Source organism: Dermochelys coriacea, chromosome 20, assembly GCF_009764565.3.
Source record: "Dermochelys coriacea isolate rDerCor1 chromosome 20, rDerCor1.pri.v4, whole genome shotgun sequence".
Taxonomy (NCBI): domain Eukaryota; kingdom Metazoa; phylum Chordata; order Testudines; family Dermochelyidae; genus Dermochelys; species Dermochelys coriacea.
Genome location: NC_050087.2, coordinates 14,093,211 through 14,111,907, shown reverse-complemented (window position 1 = coordinate 14,111,907; position 18,697 = coordinate 14,093,211). Strand labels below are relative to the sequence as shown.

Genomic DNA, 18,697 nt, shown 5'->3' with positions numbered 1-18,697 from the left:
CCTCCTTCAGCTCAGGCCGTGCGGTACCGTCATCGAAGCCAAGGGCAGTGGCTGATGCTGCAGTCCCTGGGTGGAGGGTTTGTCACTGCTGGCTGGATTCATCTCCACTGCACGCACTCAGCCCAGCCCATCGTCGTACTGCAGGCGGGGACAGGGAACCGTTCGTACCACAGGGAAAGGTGCCCCCGGGGGGCCAGAGTACATTGCGCTGGAGCTGAGCGGCTGGCCGCTGCTATTGCTGGCAGTGCTTGGCTGCTTTCCCCCTGCGGTGGGGGCAGCACGCAGGCCTGGGGCTGGTGCGAGTGACCAGTGGGTGGGGGCAGCGGGACAGTGTAATGGTGCCCCCCCCGCTGCCTGGCAGGTTCCACTGGGCAACCGTTGAAGCATCTGCGTGCGGCAAGTCCAGGTGCGTGGTGGGGCTCCTGCTCACGGGCCCTGTCAGGCTGGGGGCAGGGGGCCGGGTTTTCTCGCGTGCAAAGCTGCGGTGTCCAGAAATGGGCTGAGCGCAAGAGTGCTACAACCCTGACTCCTGCGAAGGCTGGAGCCCCTGCTGGAAAGGGGTGGGGGGAAGTTAGAGTAGGACTTAACCCCCTCCCCCCAGGCTGATCCCTAGTGGCCCTAAGGCCTCAGGGTGAGTCAAAATGACAAATGAGATCCTGGCTCTCAGCCCCACCCAGAGCTGGGCACAGACCCCAGGGGTCCTGGCTCCTAGATCTCCCGCTTCCCCTCCCAGAGCTGGGCACAGACCCCAGGGGTCCTGGCTCCTAGATCATCTCCTCCCTTCCCAGAGCTGGGCACAGACCCCAGGGCTCCCATCCCCTCTCTGGCTTCGAATTCCTTTTCAGCCCAGCTCTGCCTCATGTCTCTTCTTAAACCCCCCACCCCAACACAGGGAGGAGGCAGTGAGCACTTGCTGGGTGGGGTTTGGCTGTGGGGGCCAGAGCAGGAGGGGAGGGCTGCAGGGCAGAAGGCTCCTGCGCTGTTGTGGAGCACGGCCTGGGCCCCCTTACCCGTGTGGTGCTCGAGCTGGTGAACTCAGAGTACTTGGCCTGTCCCTTGAGGTGGCCGCACCTCAGCCACCTGCAGTACTCGTCCCTCACCTGGCAGGAGAGAGGAGAGGGCTGGTCACCCCACAGCGCAGGGGAGCTCACGGGTGGGGCCTCAGCTGTAGGGAGACAAGGGCCCAGAACTGGCCGGGGTGGGGGAGCTCTCAGCTACTCCAGCCCCAGCCCCTCGCAGCAGAGGGGCTGTGGGGTAGGGGTTGAGCACCAGCTATGGAAGGAGCGCTGGCTGGTGGGGGAGGTCTGGGGGGGCCACTGTGGCGCAGGGGTTGAGGGCTGGGGGCTGTTGAATGCCAGCTGTGGGGGTGCCTGTGTGGGGGGCAGTAGGGCAGGGATTGAGCGCCGACTGTGGAAGGAGCCCAGGGGTGGGGTGCTGTGGGGTGGGGATTGAGCGCTGGCTGGGGGGTGCTATGGGCAGGGGGATGCTGGGGGGCAGGAGTGCTGCCTGGTGGGGGGGGCACTGGGGGGCAGTTGAATGCTGGTCTGTGGTGGGGTGAGGTAGTTGAGCGCTGACTGTGGAAGGAGCCTGGGGGTGGGGATTGAGCACTGGCTGTGGGAGTGCCATGGGCAGGGGGATGCTGGGGGACAGGAGCGCTGGCTGGTGGGGGGTCCTGGGGGGGGCAGTTGAATGCTGGTCTGTGGGAGGGGGCAGTGGGTGAGGGCTGGCTGTAGGGTGGCCGTTAAGCACCAGCTGTGGGGCGGTGCCAGGGGCAGTTGAGCGCTGGCTGTGGGGGCGCCGCGGGGCAGGGGGCGAGGGCTGGCTGTGGGGGCAGTGCCGGGGGCAGTTGAGCACTGGCTGTGGGGGCAGTGCCGGGGGCAGGGGGCGAGGGCTGGCTGTGGGGGCGGTGCCAGGGGCAGTTGAGCACCGGCAGTGGCAGTGTCCGGGGTGGGGGGCACTGTGGGGCGGAGGTTGAGCCCGGCTAGGGGGGAGACTGGCCTGTTTCTTGAGCAGACAGTGCAGCAGGAAGATGAAGAGCCCCTGCAGGCTGTTGAGGATGGTGAAGACGTAGGAGACGACCAGGCTGCGCTGGTTGAACTGGAACATGCCGAAGATCCAGGTGATGCCCAGGACGCAGAGCTGGGCGATAGCCGTGATGGTGAGCACCCTGCGGGGGAGCGGAGGAACCAGTCACGTGGCCCCGCCCCCCAAGTCACACCCCACCTCCCCTCTCCCCCCCCCCTGCTTGGGGCCCCACCTCCTAGGGCCCCGCCTGCATGGCATGTGACTGACATCGCCCCCATCTCCCTGGACCGAGCCCCCAGCTCCGCCCTCCCAGCCAGTAGGGGGTGGGGGAGAATGTTTCTCATATGTGGCCCCCTCCCCCAGGTTGCCCCCTACCCCCTACACATGGGGGGGGATGACATCCTGCTAATTATATCCCCCTTCCGCAACTGGGGTCAGCAGGGCACTGCCAGGGTCCGTGCTGCCCCGGGGCCGCGCCCGCCTGCCCACTACCTGAGCTTCTTCAGCTGCCTCATGTCAGGGTTGATGTCAGCGAATTTCAGCGACAGCTTCCAGACGGTGACCACGAAGATCACGGCGTTGACCTGCCGGGGGGGGGCAGGGGAGAGGCTGGTTGGGAGAGGGGCAAGCGTGTCCCAGGGGTGGAGACTATGGGATTTACCAGCTGTGCAGCCCCTGGGGCAGCCCCTCGCCTGGGCCAGGGGCGCCCCACTCCCCATAGTGACCCAACTCTGCCTCTGGGGTGGGATAGGGGATAACCAGTGAGGGGCCCAGCTGCCCCGGAGCTGGGGCTGGGTGGCTGGGGAAAGAAGCGAAGGGCAGCCGACAGCCGGGGCCAGCGCAGTCAGGGGGCTCTGCTGGGGGAGGGGGTTTACCGCGATGATGATGCAGACGGGCGCCAGGAAGCTCCAAATGAATTGCTTGTCCAGCGAGAGCCAGCAGCTGTGGGGGGGGAGGGACAGATATGGGGTTAGTCACTCACCTGCCAGCAGGGGGCACTGGCGGGGTGGGGTCTCCCCGGCACTGGCAGAGCGGGGTATGGAGACAAGCCAGGTCCCCCCCCCCCCCCTTGGTGCCTGGGAGCTTCCTTGTGTTGTACAAGTGTCCCGGGCTGGGGCCCTGGCCCAAGTGGCAGGCGGGTGCCCCCTCCCTCATGCTGGCCTCACCCCAGGGGGGGCCCAGACGGCAGGGGCCCACCCGGCTGAGCCGCTCCTCTCCCCGTGTGCTGCCCGGGCATGGTGCCCTGGTCCCCACGAGCCCCTGGCCGCCCCAGCCCAGCGACTCACTGGCGCACCGTGCCGTAGCCCTGGCGGTAGGTGGCGGCCGAGATGCCCACGATGAGGGCCGGCACGCCATAGCCCAGCAGGAACATGTAGCGGCGCCGGAGGCCGTGGGGGGTGAAGACCTGAACCACCAGCAGGTAAGCTCGGCGCCCTCCAGGGCACATCCAGCAGAAGGCGGCCAGGAAGAAATATAGTGCAGGAGGCCGGCCACCATGCCGCACACACCTGTAGCCAACGGGGGTGGGCACGTCAGGGCTGGGCTGCCGGCTACGCCATCCCCAGCCCCTGGCAGCGGGGGCGTTGTCGGGAGCGGGGCAGGAGCACTGGCTGTGGGGGGAGCTCCCGGCTACTTCAGCCCCAGACACTGGGGGGCACTGTGGGAAGCAAGGCAGGACTCGCTGGCTGTGGGGGGAAGCTCCTGGCTTCTCCTGCCCCAGCCTGTGCCAGCAGGGGGCGCTGCGGGGAGCGGGGCCTCAGGCTGGCTGGGGGAAGAGCTGCCAGCAGGGGGGCGCTGCGGGGAGCGGGACCCCAGGCTAGCTGAGGGAGGAGCTGCCAGCAGGGGGCGCTGTGGGGAGCGGGGCCCCAGGCTGGCTCGGGGGCAGCAGGGGGCGCTGCGGGGAGCGGGGCCCCAGGCTGGCTGAGGGAGGAGCTGCCAGCAGGGGGCGCTGTGGGGAGCGGGGCCCCAGGCTGGCTCGGGGGCAGCAGGGGGGCGCTGTGGGGAGCGGGGCCCCAGGCTGGCTCGGGGGCAGCAGGGGGCGCTGCAGGGAGCGGGGCCCCAGGCTGGCTGAGGGAGGAGCTGCCAGCAGGGGGCGCTGCGGGGAGCGGGGCCCCAGGCTAGCTGAGGGAGGAGCTGCCAGCAGGGGGCGCTGCAGGGAGCGGGGCCCCAGGCTGGCTGAGGGAGGAGCTGCCCGCCGGGGGCGCTGCGGGGCGCAGGGCCCCAGGCTGGCTCGGGGGCAGCAGGGGGCGCTGCAGGGAGCGGGGCCCCAGGCTGGCTGAGGGAGGAGCTGCCAGCAGGGGGCGCTGCGGGGAGCGGGGCCCCAGGCTGGCTGAGGGAGGAGCTGCCAGCAGGGGCGCTGCGGGGAGCGGGGCCCCAGGCTGGCTGAGGGAGGAGCTGCCCGCAGGGGGCGCTGCGGGGAGCAGGGCCCCAGGCTGGCTCGGAGACAGCAGGGGGCGCTGCGGGGAGCGGGGCCCCAGGATGGCTGGGGGGGCCGGGTACCCTGTTGCCGGTGCTGGAGGTGCCGGTGAGGAACACGGTGTAGGCGATGAAGAGCGCCAGGCAGAGGTGCAGGTGGATGGTGGTGCGGGGGCTCTTGAGGGCACGGCAGAAGAGGAAGGTGATGATGGACAGCAGCAGGCACAGCAGCGAGATCACCAGCCCCACCTTGGTGATGATGTCCAGGGTCCAGTCCTGTGCCGGGGGTGGGGTGGGGTGGGGGGGTTAGTCAGGGTCCCTGTGCCCCCCATTCTCTGCAAGCCCAGCTTTAGGATACAGCTGGGCTAGCCTGTCGGCCTCGCTCTGGGCCACGGCTGGGAGAGCCCCCTAGTGGCGACACCGCGCAGCCTGCGGGAACCACAGTGTCTGGCTGGGTCCAGCAGCCCAGATGGAGTCCATGTGGCCCAGCCTGCCCCTCCCCACCGAGGGGCTGACCCACAGGGCCCTGGGAAGCCGAGGGGGCGCTAAGGTCACCACCAACCAAGGGGGAATCCCTGCACGACGGGGGTGCCAGAAAGTGCGAGGGGCTGGGGCTGTTCCCCTGTCGCAGAGAACAGAGCGCCCCCACCTGGCAGGTGGAAGCCCCAGCCCAGGAGGGAGCTGCTTTTAGACCAGACGGATGAGCTTATGGCTGCAGCTCAGGACTCCAGCTCTGGGAGGGGAGCAGGGTCTAGGGGTTAGAGCAGGGGGGTGGGGGGTCAGGACTGGGTTCAGTTCCCAGCTCCCCTCCCTGTGTCTCTTTGAGTGAGGCGTTTAACCCCTCCCTGCCTCTGTGCGATGGGGACGGGGACCACTCTTTCCTGCAATGCAATGGGGTGAGCCCCCTGCCCCCACAGGTTCCCGGCCAGGCGGGGAGGCACGTCGGTCACTGCTGTCTGGGGAGTCTCCCTGAGCTCATGGTTGCTTGTGCCCCTGATCTGATCCAGGGCCCCACCTGCCGGTGGGGAACGGGTTTAGTCAGGGGGGAATCTGGAGTGACTCCTGCTCTCCTAGGGTGGATTGAGGGGAAGAGCAGAACCAGCCCAGCCCTGAGGCCCCAGCGAGGGCCACGCTTACCTCCAGCTCGTAGAAGGCCATGAGCACGGCGAAGCTGGTCAGGTGGTTGCACTGACAGCGGGTGATGGTGGCGTTCAACTTCTGCAGGTTGCAGCCGCTGGTGTTCCAGCGCTTGCTGCTAGTCTCCCAGTAGACACAGAGGAGACGCAGATCGGCCTTCTTCTCCTAGGGACAGAGAGACACTTGGTGCAAGGGAGGGGGGGCAGGAGCAGGGGGGGTGGGGCTGGCTGTTTGGGGCCACGGGGGTGGGGCGAAAGACCTCCCCAGGCCCCAAGAGGGCAGGTCGAGGGGGTACGAGGGGCTGGGGGCACAGAGCATCAGTTTGTCCCTGGGTGGGAGGCGGATTCGCCTGCTGCCTGGGGTGGGGGGGTGTTACTAAAGATGGGCCCAGCTCTGCCCCCCAGCGCCCCAGGCTCTCCTCCCCCCATGCGCAGCCCAGGGGCTCACCGGCACCGGGTGGCTGAAGAGGATGCTGACAGAGAGGTTGAGTGCCTGGGTGTCCAGGTCACCGACGAAGGCCGACACCACTGGAGACAGCACACGGTAGCTGGGCCGCCCCCGTTCCTGCGCCCACTTCCCCGTCTGGCCGATCTCATGCCACTTGGGCACCTCCACCTGCGCAGCACCGTCCAGGAGGGGGCTCATCCCCTGGTATGTCAGCAGCCCGGCCCGTGTGAAGCCTGTGAGAGCCAGAGGAGATGGATGAAATTGGGGGGGCAGGCGGGGCCCTGGGGCAGACTGGTGCCAGGGGGCGCTGTGCTGCTGGGGGTGCTGCCCCCAATGCCCTATCTGTGCCCCATCCCCCTACACCCCCCAGCCTGGCACCAGGGGGTGCTGTGCTGCTGCTCCCAATGCCCTGGCCATGCACATCGCTGTACACACGCCAGCACAGGGAATGACCACATACCTTCATTTTTCTGCCCTGGGGCTCCGGCCCACTTTAATTCCATCTGCGTCTTGCTCTGCTGCAGCGTCACCGTCTCCTGGCTCTGGGCCCCAGCCTTCCTGACCGCCAGCCCCAGCTCTGCAACCACAACGCCAGCCAGGGCTCACAACAGAGAACATGGAGAGGAAGCCTGTAGCTAGGCAGGTGCTTTCCTGGCTGTGCGGGGAGCTCCTGGCTACTCCAGTCCCAGCCTCTCCCAGCAGGAGGTACCGTGGGGAGCACTGGCTGGGGGTGGGAGCTCCTGACTCTCAGCAGGGGGCACTGTGGGGAGTGGGGCGGGAGCACTGGCTGCAGGTGATGAAAGCCCAACAGGGGCCACGGGGCCAAATGCTGACCTGTGCCGTTGGTGGACATGATGCTGATCATGCTCTCAGGCAGGGTCAGGGCCAGCGATCTCAGCAGCTTCTCCACTATGGCCATCAGCTCCGTTGCAATCCGGTGTCTCATCTCCATGCTCTCGCTCTGCTGCCCGACCAGATTTATCTGCTTCTCCAGAATGTCCAAGAAGCCCTGGCCAAGCAAACGTGGCGGGTGTTGGTGTCACAGTACCTGAGCCCCACATCCCCAGATTGCTAGTCCTCCACTGCCTTCCCACAATCCCCCTTGGAAAGACAAGTTCTCCTGCAATTGACATTGCTGCCTGGGAGGTCAGACTAGATGATCACAATGGTCCTGTCTAGCTTAGGAACTGAGGAGAGCCAGTTTCTTGGGCACAGAGCCCCCTGGAGAGGCAGGCATGGGAATTTCTGGGCAGTGCTGCTGTTTATTTATCTCCTGTTCCAGGCGCTGCATTCCTATCTATTGCCCTTAGACTAAATCCGAGTAGGAGCAGCGATTCCTCCCCCTAACGGGAACAAACCCAGCAAGGCCCCGAAGTTTGGCTTGGCACCTTCAGCTGCCTCTTCACAGGCTCAGTGCTCTGCGCCTCCATCTGCCTCAGCTTCTCCAGCGCCGCCTTGCAGAGCCTTCCTGCCTGGGCCTGAAAGTTCACCAGGAAGTTCTGCAAAACAAGCCCCAGGCCTGGCTCAGGAAAAGACATCACAGAATCGCAGCCCAGCCCATCCTGAGAGGATCCCGCGGCTCAGAAGCCTGGTGCCAGAGGGAGCAATGCCCCATCTGGCCTCAAAGGGGTGCCCAGCGTTTGCAAGGGATGGCAGGGAAGGCAGTTGCAAGCTGAAGCGTGTTGCAGCAGCCTGATGTTGCTGATCCTGGAGGGTGGGAATCACCCTTGGGGCAAGGCTTAGGCCTTGGCTGGACTGCAGGGGGCTCCCAGGGACTGCCACTGGCTGTTTGCCCAGGGGCGAGTTTGGCCCCAGAATCCTCGTTGGGTGAGATCAGTGAAAAGTAACGTGGCACGTAAAGGGGAATCGGGGTCTATTCCCCCCCTCCCCCCGGGGTCTGTGTCCCACTCACCTTGGCTTCTGCAGAGTTATCATCCAGCAGCGGGGGGCAGGTGAGCTCTGGGGGTGGAAAGGGAGGAGGAGTGAGGGATGGGCCAGGGGAAATGCGAGGTCTGGCTGGGTAGGTGCATGCACCAGAGCCAGGCACAGAGAGCAGCACTCATTCCCTCCAGCAGGGGGCGGCAGGGACACACCCAGCCCATGTCGGTGATATGGGTGTAATAGATCCCCTCCCACCAGGGGGAGCAGTGACCCCCCCACACACACTCAGCCCCCCCACATGTGCGCAGTCCCTTCTCCCCCATCCTCTGCCCACAAGCCGACCTCTGTGAAAGGGACCCTCCCCCCCCGCCCCGCCCTAGGGGGACTGAGCCGCAGTGGGGTGGGGGCTATGGAATCAGCCCAGCCTTATCTCCCCTCAACCGTCTCCCCGCAGCTGTGCATGGTTTTGGTGTGTGTGTGGGGGTGGGGGGGAGAATCCAGCAGGGAGCCCTGGGCTGGCCCCACAATGGCCTGGCCTCTATCTATTCTATCTGCTACCCAAGATCCATAAACCTGGAAATCTTGGACGCCCCATCATCTCAGGCATTGGCACCCTGACAGGATTGTCTGGCTATGTAGACTCCCTCCTCAGGACCTACGCTACCAGCACTCCCAGCTATCTTCGAGACACCACTGACTTCCTGAGGAAACTACAGTCCATTGGTGATCTTACAGAAAACACCATCCTGGCCACTATGGATGTAGAAGCTCTTTATACCAATATTCCACACAAAGATGGACTACAAGCCGTCAGGAACAGTATCCCCGATAATGTCATGGCAAACCTCGTGGCTGAACTTTGACTTTGTCCTCACCCACAACTATTTCACATTTGGGGACAACGTATACCTTCAAGTCAGCGGCAATGTGATGGGTACCCGCATGGCCCCACAGTATGCCAACATTTGTATGGCTGACTTAGAACAACGCTTCCTCAGCTCTGTCCCCTAATGCCCCTACTCTACTTGCGCTACATTGATGACATCTTCGTCATCTGGACCCTTGAGGAATTCCACCATGATTTCAACAATTTCCATCCCACCATCAACCTCAGCCTGGGCCAGTCTACACAAGAGATCCACTTCCTGGACACTACAATGCTAATAAGAGATAGCCACATAACCCCACCCTATACCGGAAACCTACTGACCGCTATGCCTACCTACATGCCTCCAGACCACATCACACGATCCATTGTCTACAGCCAAGCTCTAAGATACAACTGCATTTGCTCCAATCCCTCAGACAGAGAAACACTTATAAGATCTCTATCAAGCGTTCTTACAACTATAATACCCACCTGCTGAAGTGAAGAAACAGATTGACAGAGCCAGAAGAGTACCCAGAAGTCACCTACTCCAGGAGAGGCTTAACAAAAGTAACTGAACGCACTAGCCATCACCTACCACCCCACACTAAAACCTCTCCAGTGCATCATCAAGGATCTACAACCTATCCTGAAGGACAATCCCACACTCTCACAGATCTTGGGAGACAGGCCAGTCCTCGCTTACAGACAGCCCCCCAACCTGAAGCAAATACTCACCAGCAACCACACACCACACAACAAAAACACTAACCCAGGAACCTATCCTGGCAACAAAGCCCGTTGCCAACTTTCTCCACATATCTATTCAAGGGATACCATCATAGGACCTAGTCACATCAGCCACACCATAAGAGGGTCGTTCACATGCACATCTACTAATGTGATATATGCCATCATGTGCCAGCAATGCCCCTCTGCCATGTACATTGGCCAAACTGGACAGTCTCTATGCAAAAGAATAAATGGGCACAAATCAGCCATCAAGAAATATAACATTAAAAACCAGTTGGAGAACACTTCAACCTCCCTGGTCACTCAATTTCAGACCCCAAAGTTGCAATTCTCCAACAAAAAAACTTCAAAAACAGACTCCAATGACAGGTTTCAGAGTAGCAGCTGTGTTAGTCTGTATTCGCAAAAGAAAAGGAGTACTTGTGGCACCTTAGAGACGAACAAATTTATTAGAGCGTAAGCTCATAAGCTGTAGCTCACGAAAGCTTATGCTCAAATACATTTGTTAGTCTCTAAGGTGCCACGAGACTCCAATGACAGACTGCAAATTAATTCCAGTTCTGCAAACTATTTGCCATTAACTTAGATTTGAATAAAGACTGGGAGTGGATGGGTCATTACACAAAGTAAAAACTATTTCCCCATGCTAACTCTTTTCCCCAACTGTTACTCACACCTTCTTGTCAACTGTTTGAAATGGGCCATCCTGATTCACTCACTACAAAAGTTTTTTCACTCCTGCTGATAAGCTCATCTTAATTGATTGGTTCTCGTTACACAACACCCATTGTTTCATGTTCTCTGCGTAAATATATCTTCCTACTGTATTTTCTACGCGGCATGCTCTGAGAAGTGGGTTTTAGCCCACGAAGCTTATGCCCAAATAAATTTGTTAGTCTCTAAGGTTCACAAGTACTCCTTGTTTTTTTTGCTGATACAGACTAACACGGCTACCACTCTGAAACCAGTGGCCTCCAGTTGCCACTAAGCATAGACTGCGCCCCCCCTGCCATCTTCCCAGGGCAGAGAATCCAGCCATGCAGCAGGATGCAGGCACTGCTGGGGGGAGAGGTGCCCAGCCCCTGGCAGCCCTGCTCACCCCCTCCCCAGCCTGCCCCTGCTCTGCTCCCAGAGCCAGACACGGGCACGCTGGTGGCTGTGGCTCTGAGACAACTGGAAACACCGCAGTGGATGGACAGCCTGGGCTTGGGGGAGGTGAGGGCCTGGAGGCTGAGGTCCCCTGGGCCAGGGCTGAGACCCAGACGGACCCCTGTCCATGGGGGGCAAGGGGCTGGTCACCATCCCAGACACAGTTCCCAGCTGGCTGCTCCCTCGGGCAAGACCTCAGCCTTGTAACCTCAGGCCCTGCCCAGCCCCCCCAGGTGCCCCCTCCATGTCCCCAGTGGCAGGACCCACCTTGGCACAGAGTCGTGTTCCTGTTAGAGGGACGTAGCCGCCCGGCACTCACACTGGTAGCTCCCGTTGGTTTGATACACGTTGCGATGGGGCCACAGATATTAGGGATCTGTGTGGCACTCGTCGATGTCTGAGAGGGGAAAGCGGGGTTGGTGTGTCACACAGCACGGCTGGGGCGAATGACCATGGAGGCACCCCCCACCGATTGCAGGGGGCATGGTCTGTCGGTCATCCGTCTGCTCCATCTAACCCCCTCCCCATTCTATTCTCCTTTCTTCCCTGCTATTTGCAGGGCCCCAATCCCTGCAGCGCAACCTCTCCCCCACCCCCAGACCGGTGGGTCCCAACCTTTGCCAGACCAGTACTGTACAATCTCCTCCCTGCACCAGCCCGGAGAGAGCGGGTTACGGTGGGGGGCCGATCAGCCAGTTACGCTGCAAAGGGGAAGCGACTTAGGCTGTGTGCAGGGCGCTAGCGAGAAGGAAGCTCGCCTGGGAGGGGCTTCTATACAGCCCGAGGGCTGGGCCCAGTGGGGGACCTGAGGCAAGGGGGCTAGGAAGCCCCGAGGAGGGCTAGGAGCCCCGGAGGAAGGGTTTCGCTGGCAGGCATAGGAGGAGGGGTCTGACTTTGAAAGGCTTCCCCAGCATGGGGACACAGCGTGACCTGGCCGGACAGCCGAGACACGGGGCAGCCGTGACTCTGGGAGCTGCAATGGTGGAAGAGAAGAAAGGGGGCACTGAACTGGAGCGAGTCACCATAAGGGGTGCCACGCTCAGCATTACAGACCACAGCCCGATGGGTCTCCTCCCGGTTTGGGATACACCCAGCAACGCCCCTCCCATGGAGCCCTAGGAGAAGGGTGGGTGGGGCTGCGCTCAGGGGTGTGCAGGGGAATTGGGTGGTGTCCCTTTCATCTAGTTTCTTTGCTCTCTGGTGGTGCTCATAGGTCTATGGCGGAAGCCCGCAGACCCCGACATTCGGCCAGGCCCTGCACGGCTGGTAAAGGGGTTCTTTGGAAGCCAGCTGGATCCAGGGGATCCTCCTATTCCTACATTGCGCAGTGAGCAGGGGCCTGACAACGTCCATTCCCGGACCCTGCTGTGATCCCCAGACCCAGGGCCCCACGGGCGAATCCACCGAGCCCTCGGACGGATGACGCCAGCTCGACACTCGCTGCCGATCAGACCTGTGGAAGCTGAAGCCGAGGAGACCCGCCCAGCCTGACCCCCAGCATAGCCCCAGCTGGAGTCGCCACCCCACCAATCCACCCCAACGGAGGGGACTTTCCTGTCCTCGCTGGTTCCTGGGGCCTTTCACCACTGTGGAGAGTCTGACCTGACAGACTGGCCCTGCCCTGCCCAGGTGCAGAGAGCCCTGCCGTGATCTAGCCAAACGCTGGAGGGCCGTGCACCCGCCAGGTTACCAAGGCGGGTAGCGCCCGCTGCCGGGCAAAGGGGATACACTGGGGATGTTAGGGCTCCATGGTGCAGCGGGGTCACTCAGCCCATGCAGGGAGTGGGGTTTTCTACCTGGGGACCGGCTTGTACGTGCAGAGACGCACTCATTCCGGCCAGCCAGCCCCTGAGGAGCCTGCAGTCCTGCCTGGGGGCAATGAGAGGTGGAGAAGCAGAGCTGGGACGAAACCCCCTGAAGTCAGTGGTTGCTGCGCCAACTGACACCACTGGGCTCTGGCCCCCGCTTTGTGACCAGTTCACATACGGAAGCACTGAGCTCTGGCGACGCATGGGGCACGGGCGCATCGTCAGTCATTCTTATGACCGATTCTCCCGGAAATCCCAGCCAGGAACGAGGGCTGGAATTCGACACTGCTGGGGGAGAGAGGCCGGGCCCCTGGCAGCCCTGCTCACCCCCTGCCCGGCCTGGCCCCTGCTCCGCTCCCAGAGCCAGACACGGGCACGCTGGTGACTGTGGTTCTGAGACAACCGGAAACACCCCAGTGGAGGGACAGGCAGGGCTTGGGGGAGGTGAGGGCCTGGAGGCTGAGGTCCCCTGGGCCAGGGCTGAGATCCAGAGGGACCCCGTCCATGGGGGGCAAGGGGGCTGGTGCACCATCCCAGACCAGTTCCCAGCTGGCTGCTCCCTCGGGCAGACCTCAGCCTGTGTAACCCCAGGCCCTGCCCAGCCCCCCAGGTGCCCCCCTCCATGTCCCCAGTGGCAGGACCCACCTTGGCACAGAGTCGTGTTCCTGTTGGAGGGGACGTAGCCGGCCCGGCACTCACACCGGTAGCTCCCGTTGGTGTTGATACACATGGCGTTGGGGCCGCAAATATTTGGGATCTTGTGGCACTCGTCTATGTCTGAGAGGGGAAAGCAGGGTTGGTGGTGTCACACACAGCACAGCTGGGGGCGCACTGGGGGCAAATGACCACGGAGGCACCCCCCACCGATTGCAGGGGGCATGGTCTGTCGGTCAGTCTGTCTGCTCAATCTAACCCCCCCACACACATTCTATTCTCCTTTCTTCCCTGCTATTTGCAGGGCCCCAATCCCTGCAGCGCAACCTCTCCCCCACCCCAGACCGGTGGGTCCCAACCTTTGCCAGACCAGTACCCTGCAATCTTCTCCCTGCACCAGCCCTGAGAGAGCGGGGTTAAGGCGGGGGGCCGATCAGCCAGTTACGCTGCAAAGGGGAAGCGACTTAGGCTGTGTGCAGGGCGCTAGCTAGAAGGAAGCTCGCCTGGGAGGGGGGCTTCTATACAGCCCGAGGGCTGGGCCCAGTGGTGGGGGCCTGAGGCAAGGGGGGCTAGGAAGCCCCGAGGAGTGCTAGGAGCCCCGGAGGAAGGGTTTCGCTGGCAGGCATGGGAGAGAGGGGTCTGACTTTGAAAGGTTTCCCCAGCATGGGGATCACAGCGTGACCTGGCCGGACGGCTGAGACACGGGACAGCCGCGACTCCGGGAGCTGCAATGGTGGAAGAGAAGAAAGGGGGCGCTGAACTGGAGCGAGTTACCATAAGGGGGTGCCACATTCAGCATTACAGACCCCAGCCTGACGGTCCCTCCCGGTTTGGGATACACCCGGCACCGCCCCTCCCATGGAGCCCTAGGAGAAGGGTGGGGGGCTGCGCTCAGGGGTGTGCAGGGGAATTGGGTGGTGTCCCTTTCATCTAGTTTCTTTGCTCTCTGGTGGTGCTCACGAGGGTCTATGGCAGAAGCCCGCAGACCCCGACATTCGGCCAGGCCCTGCACGGCTGGTAAAGGGTTCTTTGGAAGCCAGCTGGATCCAGGGGATCCTCCTATTCCTAACATTGCGCAGTGAGCAGGGCCTGACAACGTCCATTCCCGAACCCTGCTGTGATCCCCAGACCAGGGCCCCACGGGGCGAATCCACCGAGCCTCGGACGGATGACGCCAGCTCGACACTCGCTGCCGATCGGACCTGTGGAAGCTGAAGCCGGAGGAGACCCGCCCAGCCTGACCTCCGCATAGCCCCAGCTGGAGTCGCCACCCCACCAATCCACCCCAAACGGAGGGGACTTTCCTGTCCTCGCTGGTTCCTGGGGCCTTTCACCACTGTGGAGAGTCTGACCTGACAGACTGGCCCTGCCCTGCCCAGGTGCAGAGAGCCCTGCCGTGATCTAGCCAAACGCTGGAGGGCCGTGCACCCCCAGGCTGCCAAGGTGGGTAGCGCCTGCTGCAGGGCAAAGGGGGATACACGAGGGATGTCAGGGCTCCATGGTGTAGCGGGGTCACTCAGCCCATGCAGGGAGTGGGGTTTTCTACCTGGGGACCCGGCTTGTACGTGCAGAGACGCACTCATTCCGGCCAGCCAGCCCCTGAGGAGCCTGCAGTCCTGTCTGGGGCAATGAGAGGTGGAGAAGCAGAGCTGGGACGAAAACCCCCTGAAGTCAGTGGTGCTGCACCAACTGACACCACTGGGCTCTGGCCCCCGCTTTGTGACCAGTTCACATACGGAAGCACTGAGCTCTGGCGACGCATGGGGCACGGGCGCATCGTCAGTCACTCTTATGACCGATTCTCCCGGAAATCCCAGCCAGGAACGAGGGCTGGAATTCGACACTGCTGGGGGGGAGAGACGCCGGGCCCCTGGCAGCCCTGCTCACCCCCTGCCCGGCCTGGGCCCTGCTCCGCTCCCAGAGCCAGACACGGGCACGCTGGTGACTGTGGCTCTGAGACAACCGGAAACACCCCAGTGGACGGACAGGCAGGGCTTGGGGAGGTGAGGGCCTGGAGGCTGAGGTCCCCTGGGCCAGGGCTGAGATCCAGAGGGACCCCCGTCCATGGGGGGCAAGGGGGCTGGTGCACCATCCCAGACCAGTTCCCAGCTGGCTGCTCCCTCGGGCAAGACCTCAGCCTGTGTAACCCCAGGCCCTGCCCAGCCCCCCAGGTGCCCCCTCCATGTCCCCAGTGGCAGGACCCACCTTGGCACAGGGTCGTTTTCCTGTTAGAGGGGACGTAGCCGGCCCGGCACTCACACCGGTAGCTCCCGTTGGTGTTGATACACGTGGCGATGGGGCCACAGATATAGGGATCTTGTGGCACTCGTCGATGTCTGAGAGGGGAAAGCGGGGTTGGTGGTGTCACACAGCACGGCTGGGGGCGAATGACCATGGAGGCACCCCCACCGATTGCAGGGGGAATGGTCTGTCGGTCAGTCTGTCTGCTCTATCTAACCCCCCCCCCCCCATTCTATTCTCCTTTCTCCCTGCTATTTGCAGGGCCCAATCCCTGCAGCACAACCTCTCCCCCACCCCCAGACCGGTGGGTCCCAACCTTTGCCAGACCAGTACTCTACAATCTCCTCCCTGCACCTGCCTGAGAGAGCGGGGTTAAGGCGGGGGCCGATCAGCCAGTTACGCTGCAAAGGGGAAGCGACTTAGGCTGTGTGCAGGGTGCGAGCGAGAAGTAAGCTCGCCTGGGAGGGGGCTTCTATACAGCCCGAGGGCTGGGCCCAGTGGTGGGGACCTGAGGCAAGGGGGGCTAGGAAGCCCCGAGGAGGGCTAGGAGCCCCGGAGGAAGGGTTTCGCTGGCAGGCATAGGAGAGAGGGGTCTGACTTTGAAAGGCTCCCCAGCATGGGGATCACAGCGTGACCTGGCCGGACAGCCGAGACACGAGGCAGCCGACTCTGGGAGCTGCAATGGTGGAAGAGAAGAAAGGGGGCACTGAACTGGAGCGAGTCACCATAAGGGGGTGCCACGCTCAGCATTACAGACCCCAGCCCGATGGGTCTCCTCCCGGTTTGGGATACACCCAGCAACGCCCTCCCATGGAGCCCTAGGAGAGGGTGGTGTCCCTTTCATCTAGTTTCTTTGCTCTCTGGTGGTGCTCACGAGGGTCTATGGCAGAAGCCCGCAGACCCCGACATTCGGCCAGGCCCTGCACGGCTGGTAAAGGGGTTCTTTGGAAGCCAGCTGGATCCAGGGGATCCTCCTATTCCTAACATTGCGCAGTGAGCAGGGGCCTGACAACGTCCATTCCCGGACCATGCTGTGATCCCCAGACCCAGGGCCCCACGGGGCGAATCCACCGAGCCCTCGGACGGATGACGCCAGCTCGCACTCGCTGCCGATCGGACCTGTGGAAGCTGAAGCCGGAGGAGACCCGCCCAGCCTGACCCCCAGCATAGCCCCAGCTGGAGTCGCCACCCCACCAATCCACCCCAAACGGAGGGGACTTTCTGTCCTCGCTGGTTCCTGGGGCCTTTCACCACTGTGGAGAGTCTGACCTGACAGACTGGCCCTGCCCTGCCCAGGTGCAGAGAGCCCTGCCGTGATCTAGCCAAACGCTGGAGGGCCGTGCACCCGCCAGGTTGCCAAGGCGGGTAGCGCCCGCTGCCGGGCAAAGGGGGATACACTGGGGAATGTCAGGGCTCCATGGTGCAGCGGGGTCACTCAGCCCATGCAGGGAGTGGGGTTTTCTACATGGGGACCTGGCTTGTACATGCAGAGACGCACTCATTCCGGCCAGCCAGCCCCTGAGGAGCCTGCAGTCCTGCCTGGGGGCAATGAGAGGTGGAGAAGCAGAGCTGGGACGAAAACCCCCTGAAGTCAGTGGTGCTGCACCAACTGACACCACTGGGCTCTGGCCCCCGCTTTGTGACCAGTTCACATACGGAAGCACTGAGCTCTGGCGACGCATGGGGCACGGGCGCATCGTCAGTCATTCTTATGACCGATTCTCCCGGAAATCCCAGCCAGGAACGAGGGCTGGAATTCGACACTGCTGGGGGGGAGAGACGCCGGGCCCCTGGCAGCCCTGCTCACCCCTGCCCGGCCTGGGCCCTGCTCCGCTCCAGAGCCAGACACGGGCACGCTGGTGACTGTGGCTCTGAGACAACCGGAAACACCCCAGTGGACGGACAGGCAGGGCTTGGGGGAGGTGAGGGCCTGGAGGCTGAGGTCCCCTGGGCCAGGGCTGAGATCCAGAGGGACCCCCGTCCATGGGGGGTAAGGGGGCTGGTGCACCATCCCAGACCAGTTCCCAGCTGGCTGCTCCCTCGGGCAAGACCTCAGCCTGTGTAACCCCAGGCCCTGCCCAGCCCCCCCAGGTGCCCCCTCCATGTCCCCAGTGGCAGGACCCACCTTGGCACAGGGTCGTGTTCCTGTTAGAGGGGACGTAGCCGGCCCGGCACTCACACCGGTAGCTCCCGTTGGTGTTGATACACGTGGCGATGGGGCCACAGATATTAGGGATCTTGTGGCACTCGTCGATGTCTGAGAGGGGAAAGCGGGGTTGGTGGTGTCACACAGCACGGCTGGGGGCGAATGACCATGGAGGCACCCCCCACCGATTGCAGGGGGCATGGTCTGTCGGTCAGTCCGTCTGCTCCATCTAACCCCTCCCCACATTCTATTCTCCTTTCTTCCCTGCTATTTGCAGGGCCCCAATCCCTGCAGCACAACCTCTCCCCCACCCCCAGACCGGTGGGTCCCAACCTTTGCCAGACCAGTACTCTACAATCTCCTCCCTGCACCTGCCCTGAGAGAGCGGGGTTAAGGCGGGGGGCCGATCAGCCAGTTACGCTGCAAAGGGGAAGCGACTTAGGCTGTGTGCAGGGCGCTAGCGAGAAGGAAGCTCGCCTGGGAGGGGGGCTTCTATACAGCCCGAGGGCTGGGCCCAGTGGTGGGGACCTGAGGCAAGGGGGGCTAGGAAGCCCCGAGGAGGGCTAGGAGCCCCGGAGGAAGGGTTTCGCTGGCAGGCATAGGAGAGAGGGGTCTGACTTTGAAAGGCTCCCCAGCATGGGGATCACAGCGTGACCTGGCCGGACAGCCGAGACACGGGGCAGCCGCGACTCTGGGAGCTGCAATGGTGGAAGAGAAGAAAGGGGGCGCTGAACTGGAGCGAGTCACCATAAGGGGGTGCCACGCTCAGCATTACAGACCCCAGCCCGATGGGTCTCCTCCCGGTTTGGGATATACCCAGCAACGCCCCTCCCATGGAGCCCTAGGAGAAGGGTGGTGTCCCTTTAATCTAGTTTCTTTGCTCTCTGGTGGTGCTCACGAGGGTCTATGGCGGAAGCCCGCAGACCCCGACATTCGGCCAGGCCCTGCACGGCTGGTAAAGGGGTTCTTTGGAAGCCAGCTGGATCCAGGGGATCCTCCTATTCCTAACATTGCGCAGTGAGCAGGGGCCTGACAACGTCCATTCCCGGACCCTGCTGTGATCCCCAGACCCAGGGCCCCACGGGGCGAATCCACCGAGCCCTCGGACGGATGACGCCAGCTCGACACTCGCTGCCGATCAGACCTGTGGAAGCTGAAGCCGGAGGAGACCCG

General features: G+C 63.0%; 1 protein-coding gene across 1 annotated transcript in view; it reads right to left on the bottom strand.

Moving 5' to 3' along the window:
* Positions 1 to 261: 261 nt before the first annotated feature.
* ADGRE5 (adhesion G protein-coupled receptor E5) overlaps positions 262 to 18,697 on the bottom strand; it is a 59,860-nt gene continuing 41,424 nt past the window's right edge. Inside the window, 18 exon segments of the mRNA XM_043506759.1 lie at positions 262 to 550; positions 1,011 to 1,100; positions 1,999 to 2,167; positions 2,518 to 2,609; positions 2,901 to 2,967; positions 3,312 to 3,499; positions 3,502 to 3,533; positions 4,518 to 4,716; positions 5,578 to 5,742; positions 6,025 to 6,257; positions 6,485 to 6,601; positions 6,859 to 7,033; positions 7,413 to 7,523; positions 7,937 to 7,983; positions 13,129 to 13,260; positions 15,343 to 15,459; positions 15,462 to 15,473; positions 17,504 to 17,635. Coding sequence (XP_043362694.1) covers positions 515 to 550; positions 1,011 to 1,100; positions 1,999 to 2,167; positions 2,518 to 2,609; positions 2,901 to 2,967; positions 3,312 to 3,499; positions 3,502 to 3,533; positions 4,518 to 4,716; positions 5,578 to 5,742; positions 6,025 to 6,257; positions 6,485 to 6,601; positions 6,859 to 7,033; positions 7,413 to 7,523; positions 7,937 to 7,983; positions 13,129 to 13,260; positions 15,343 to 15,459; positions 15,462 to 15,473; positions 17,504 to 17,635 — 2,114 coding nt within the window. The 3' untranslated portion in view covers positions 262 to 514.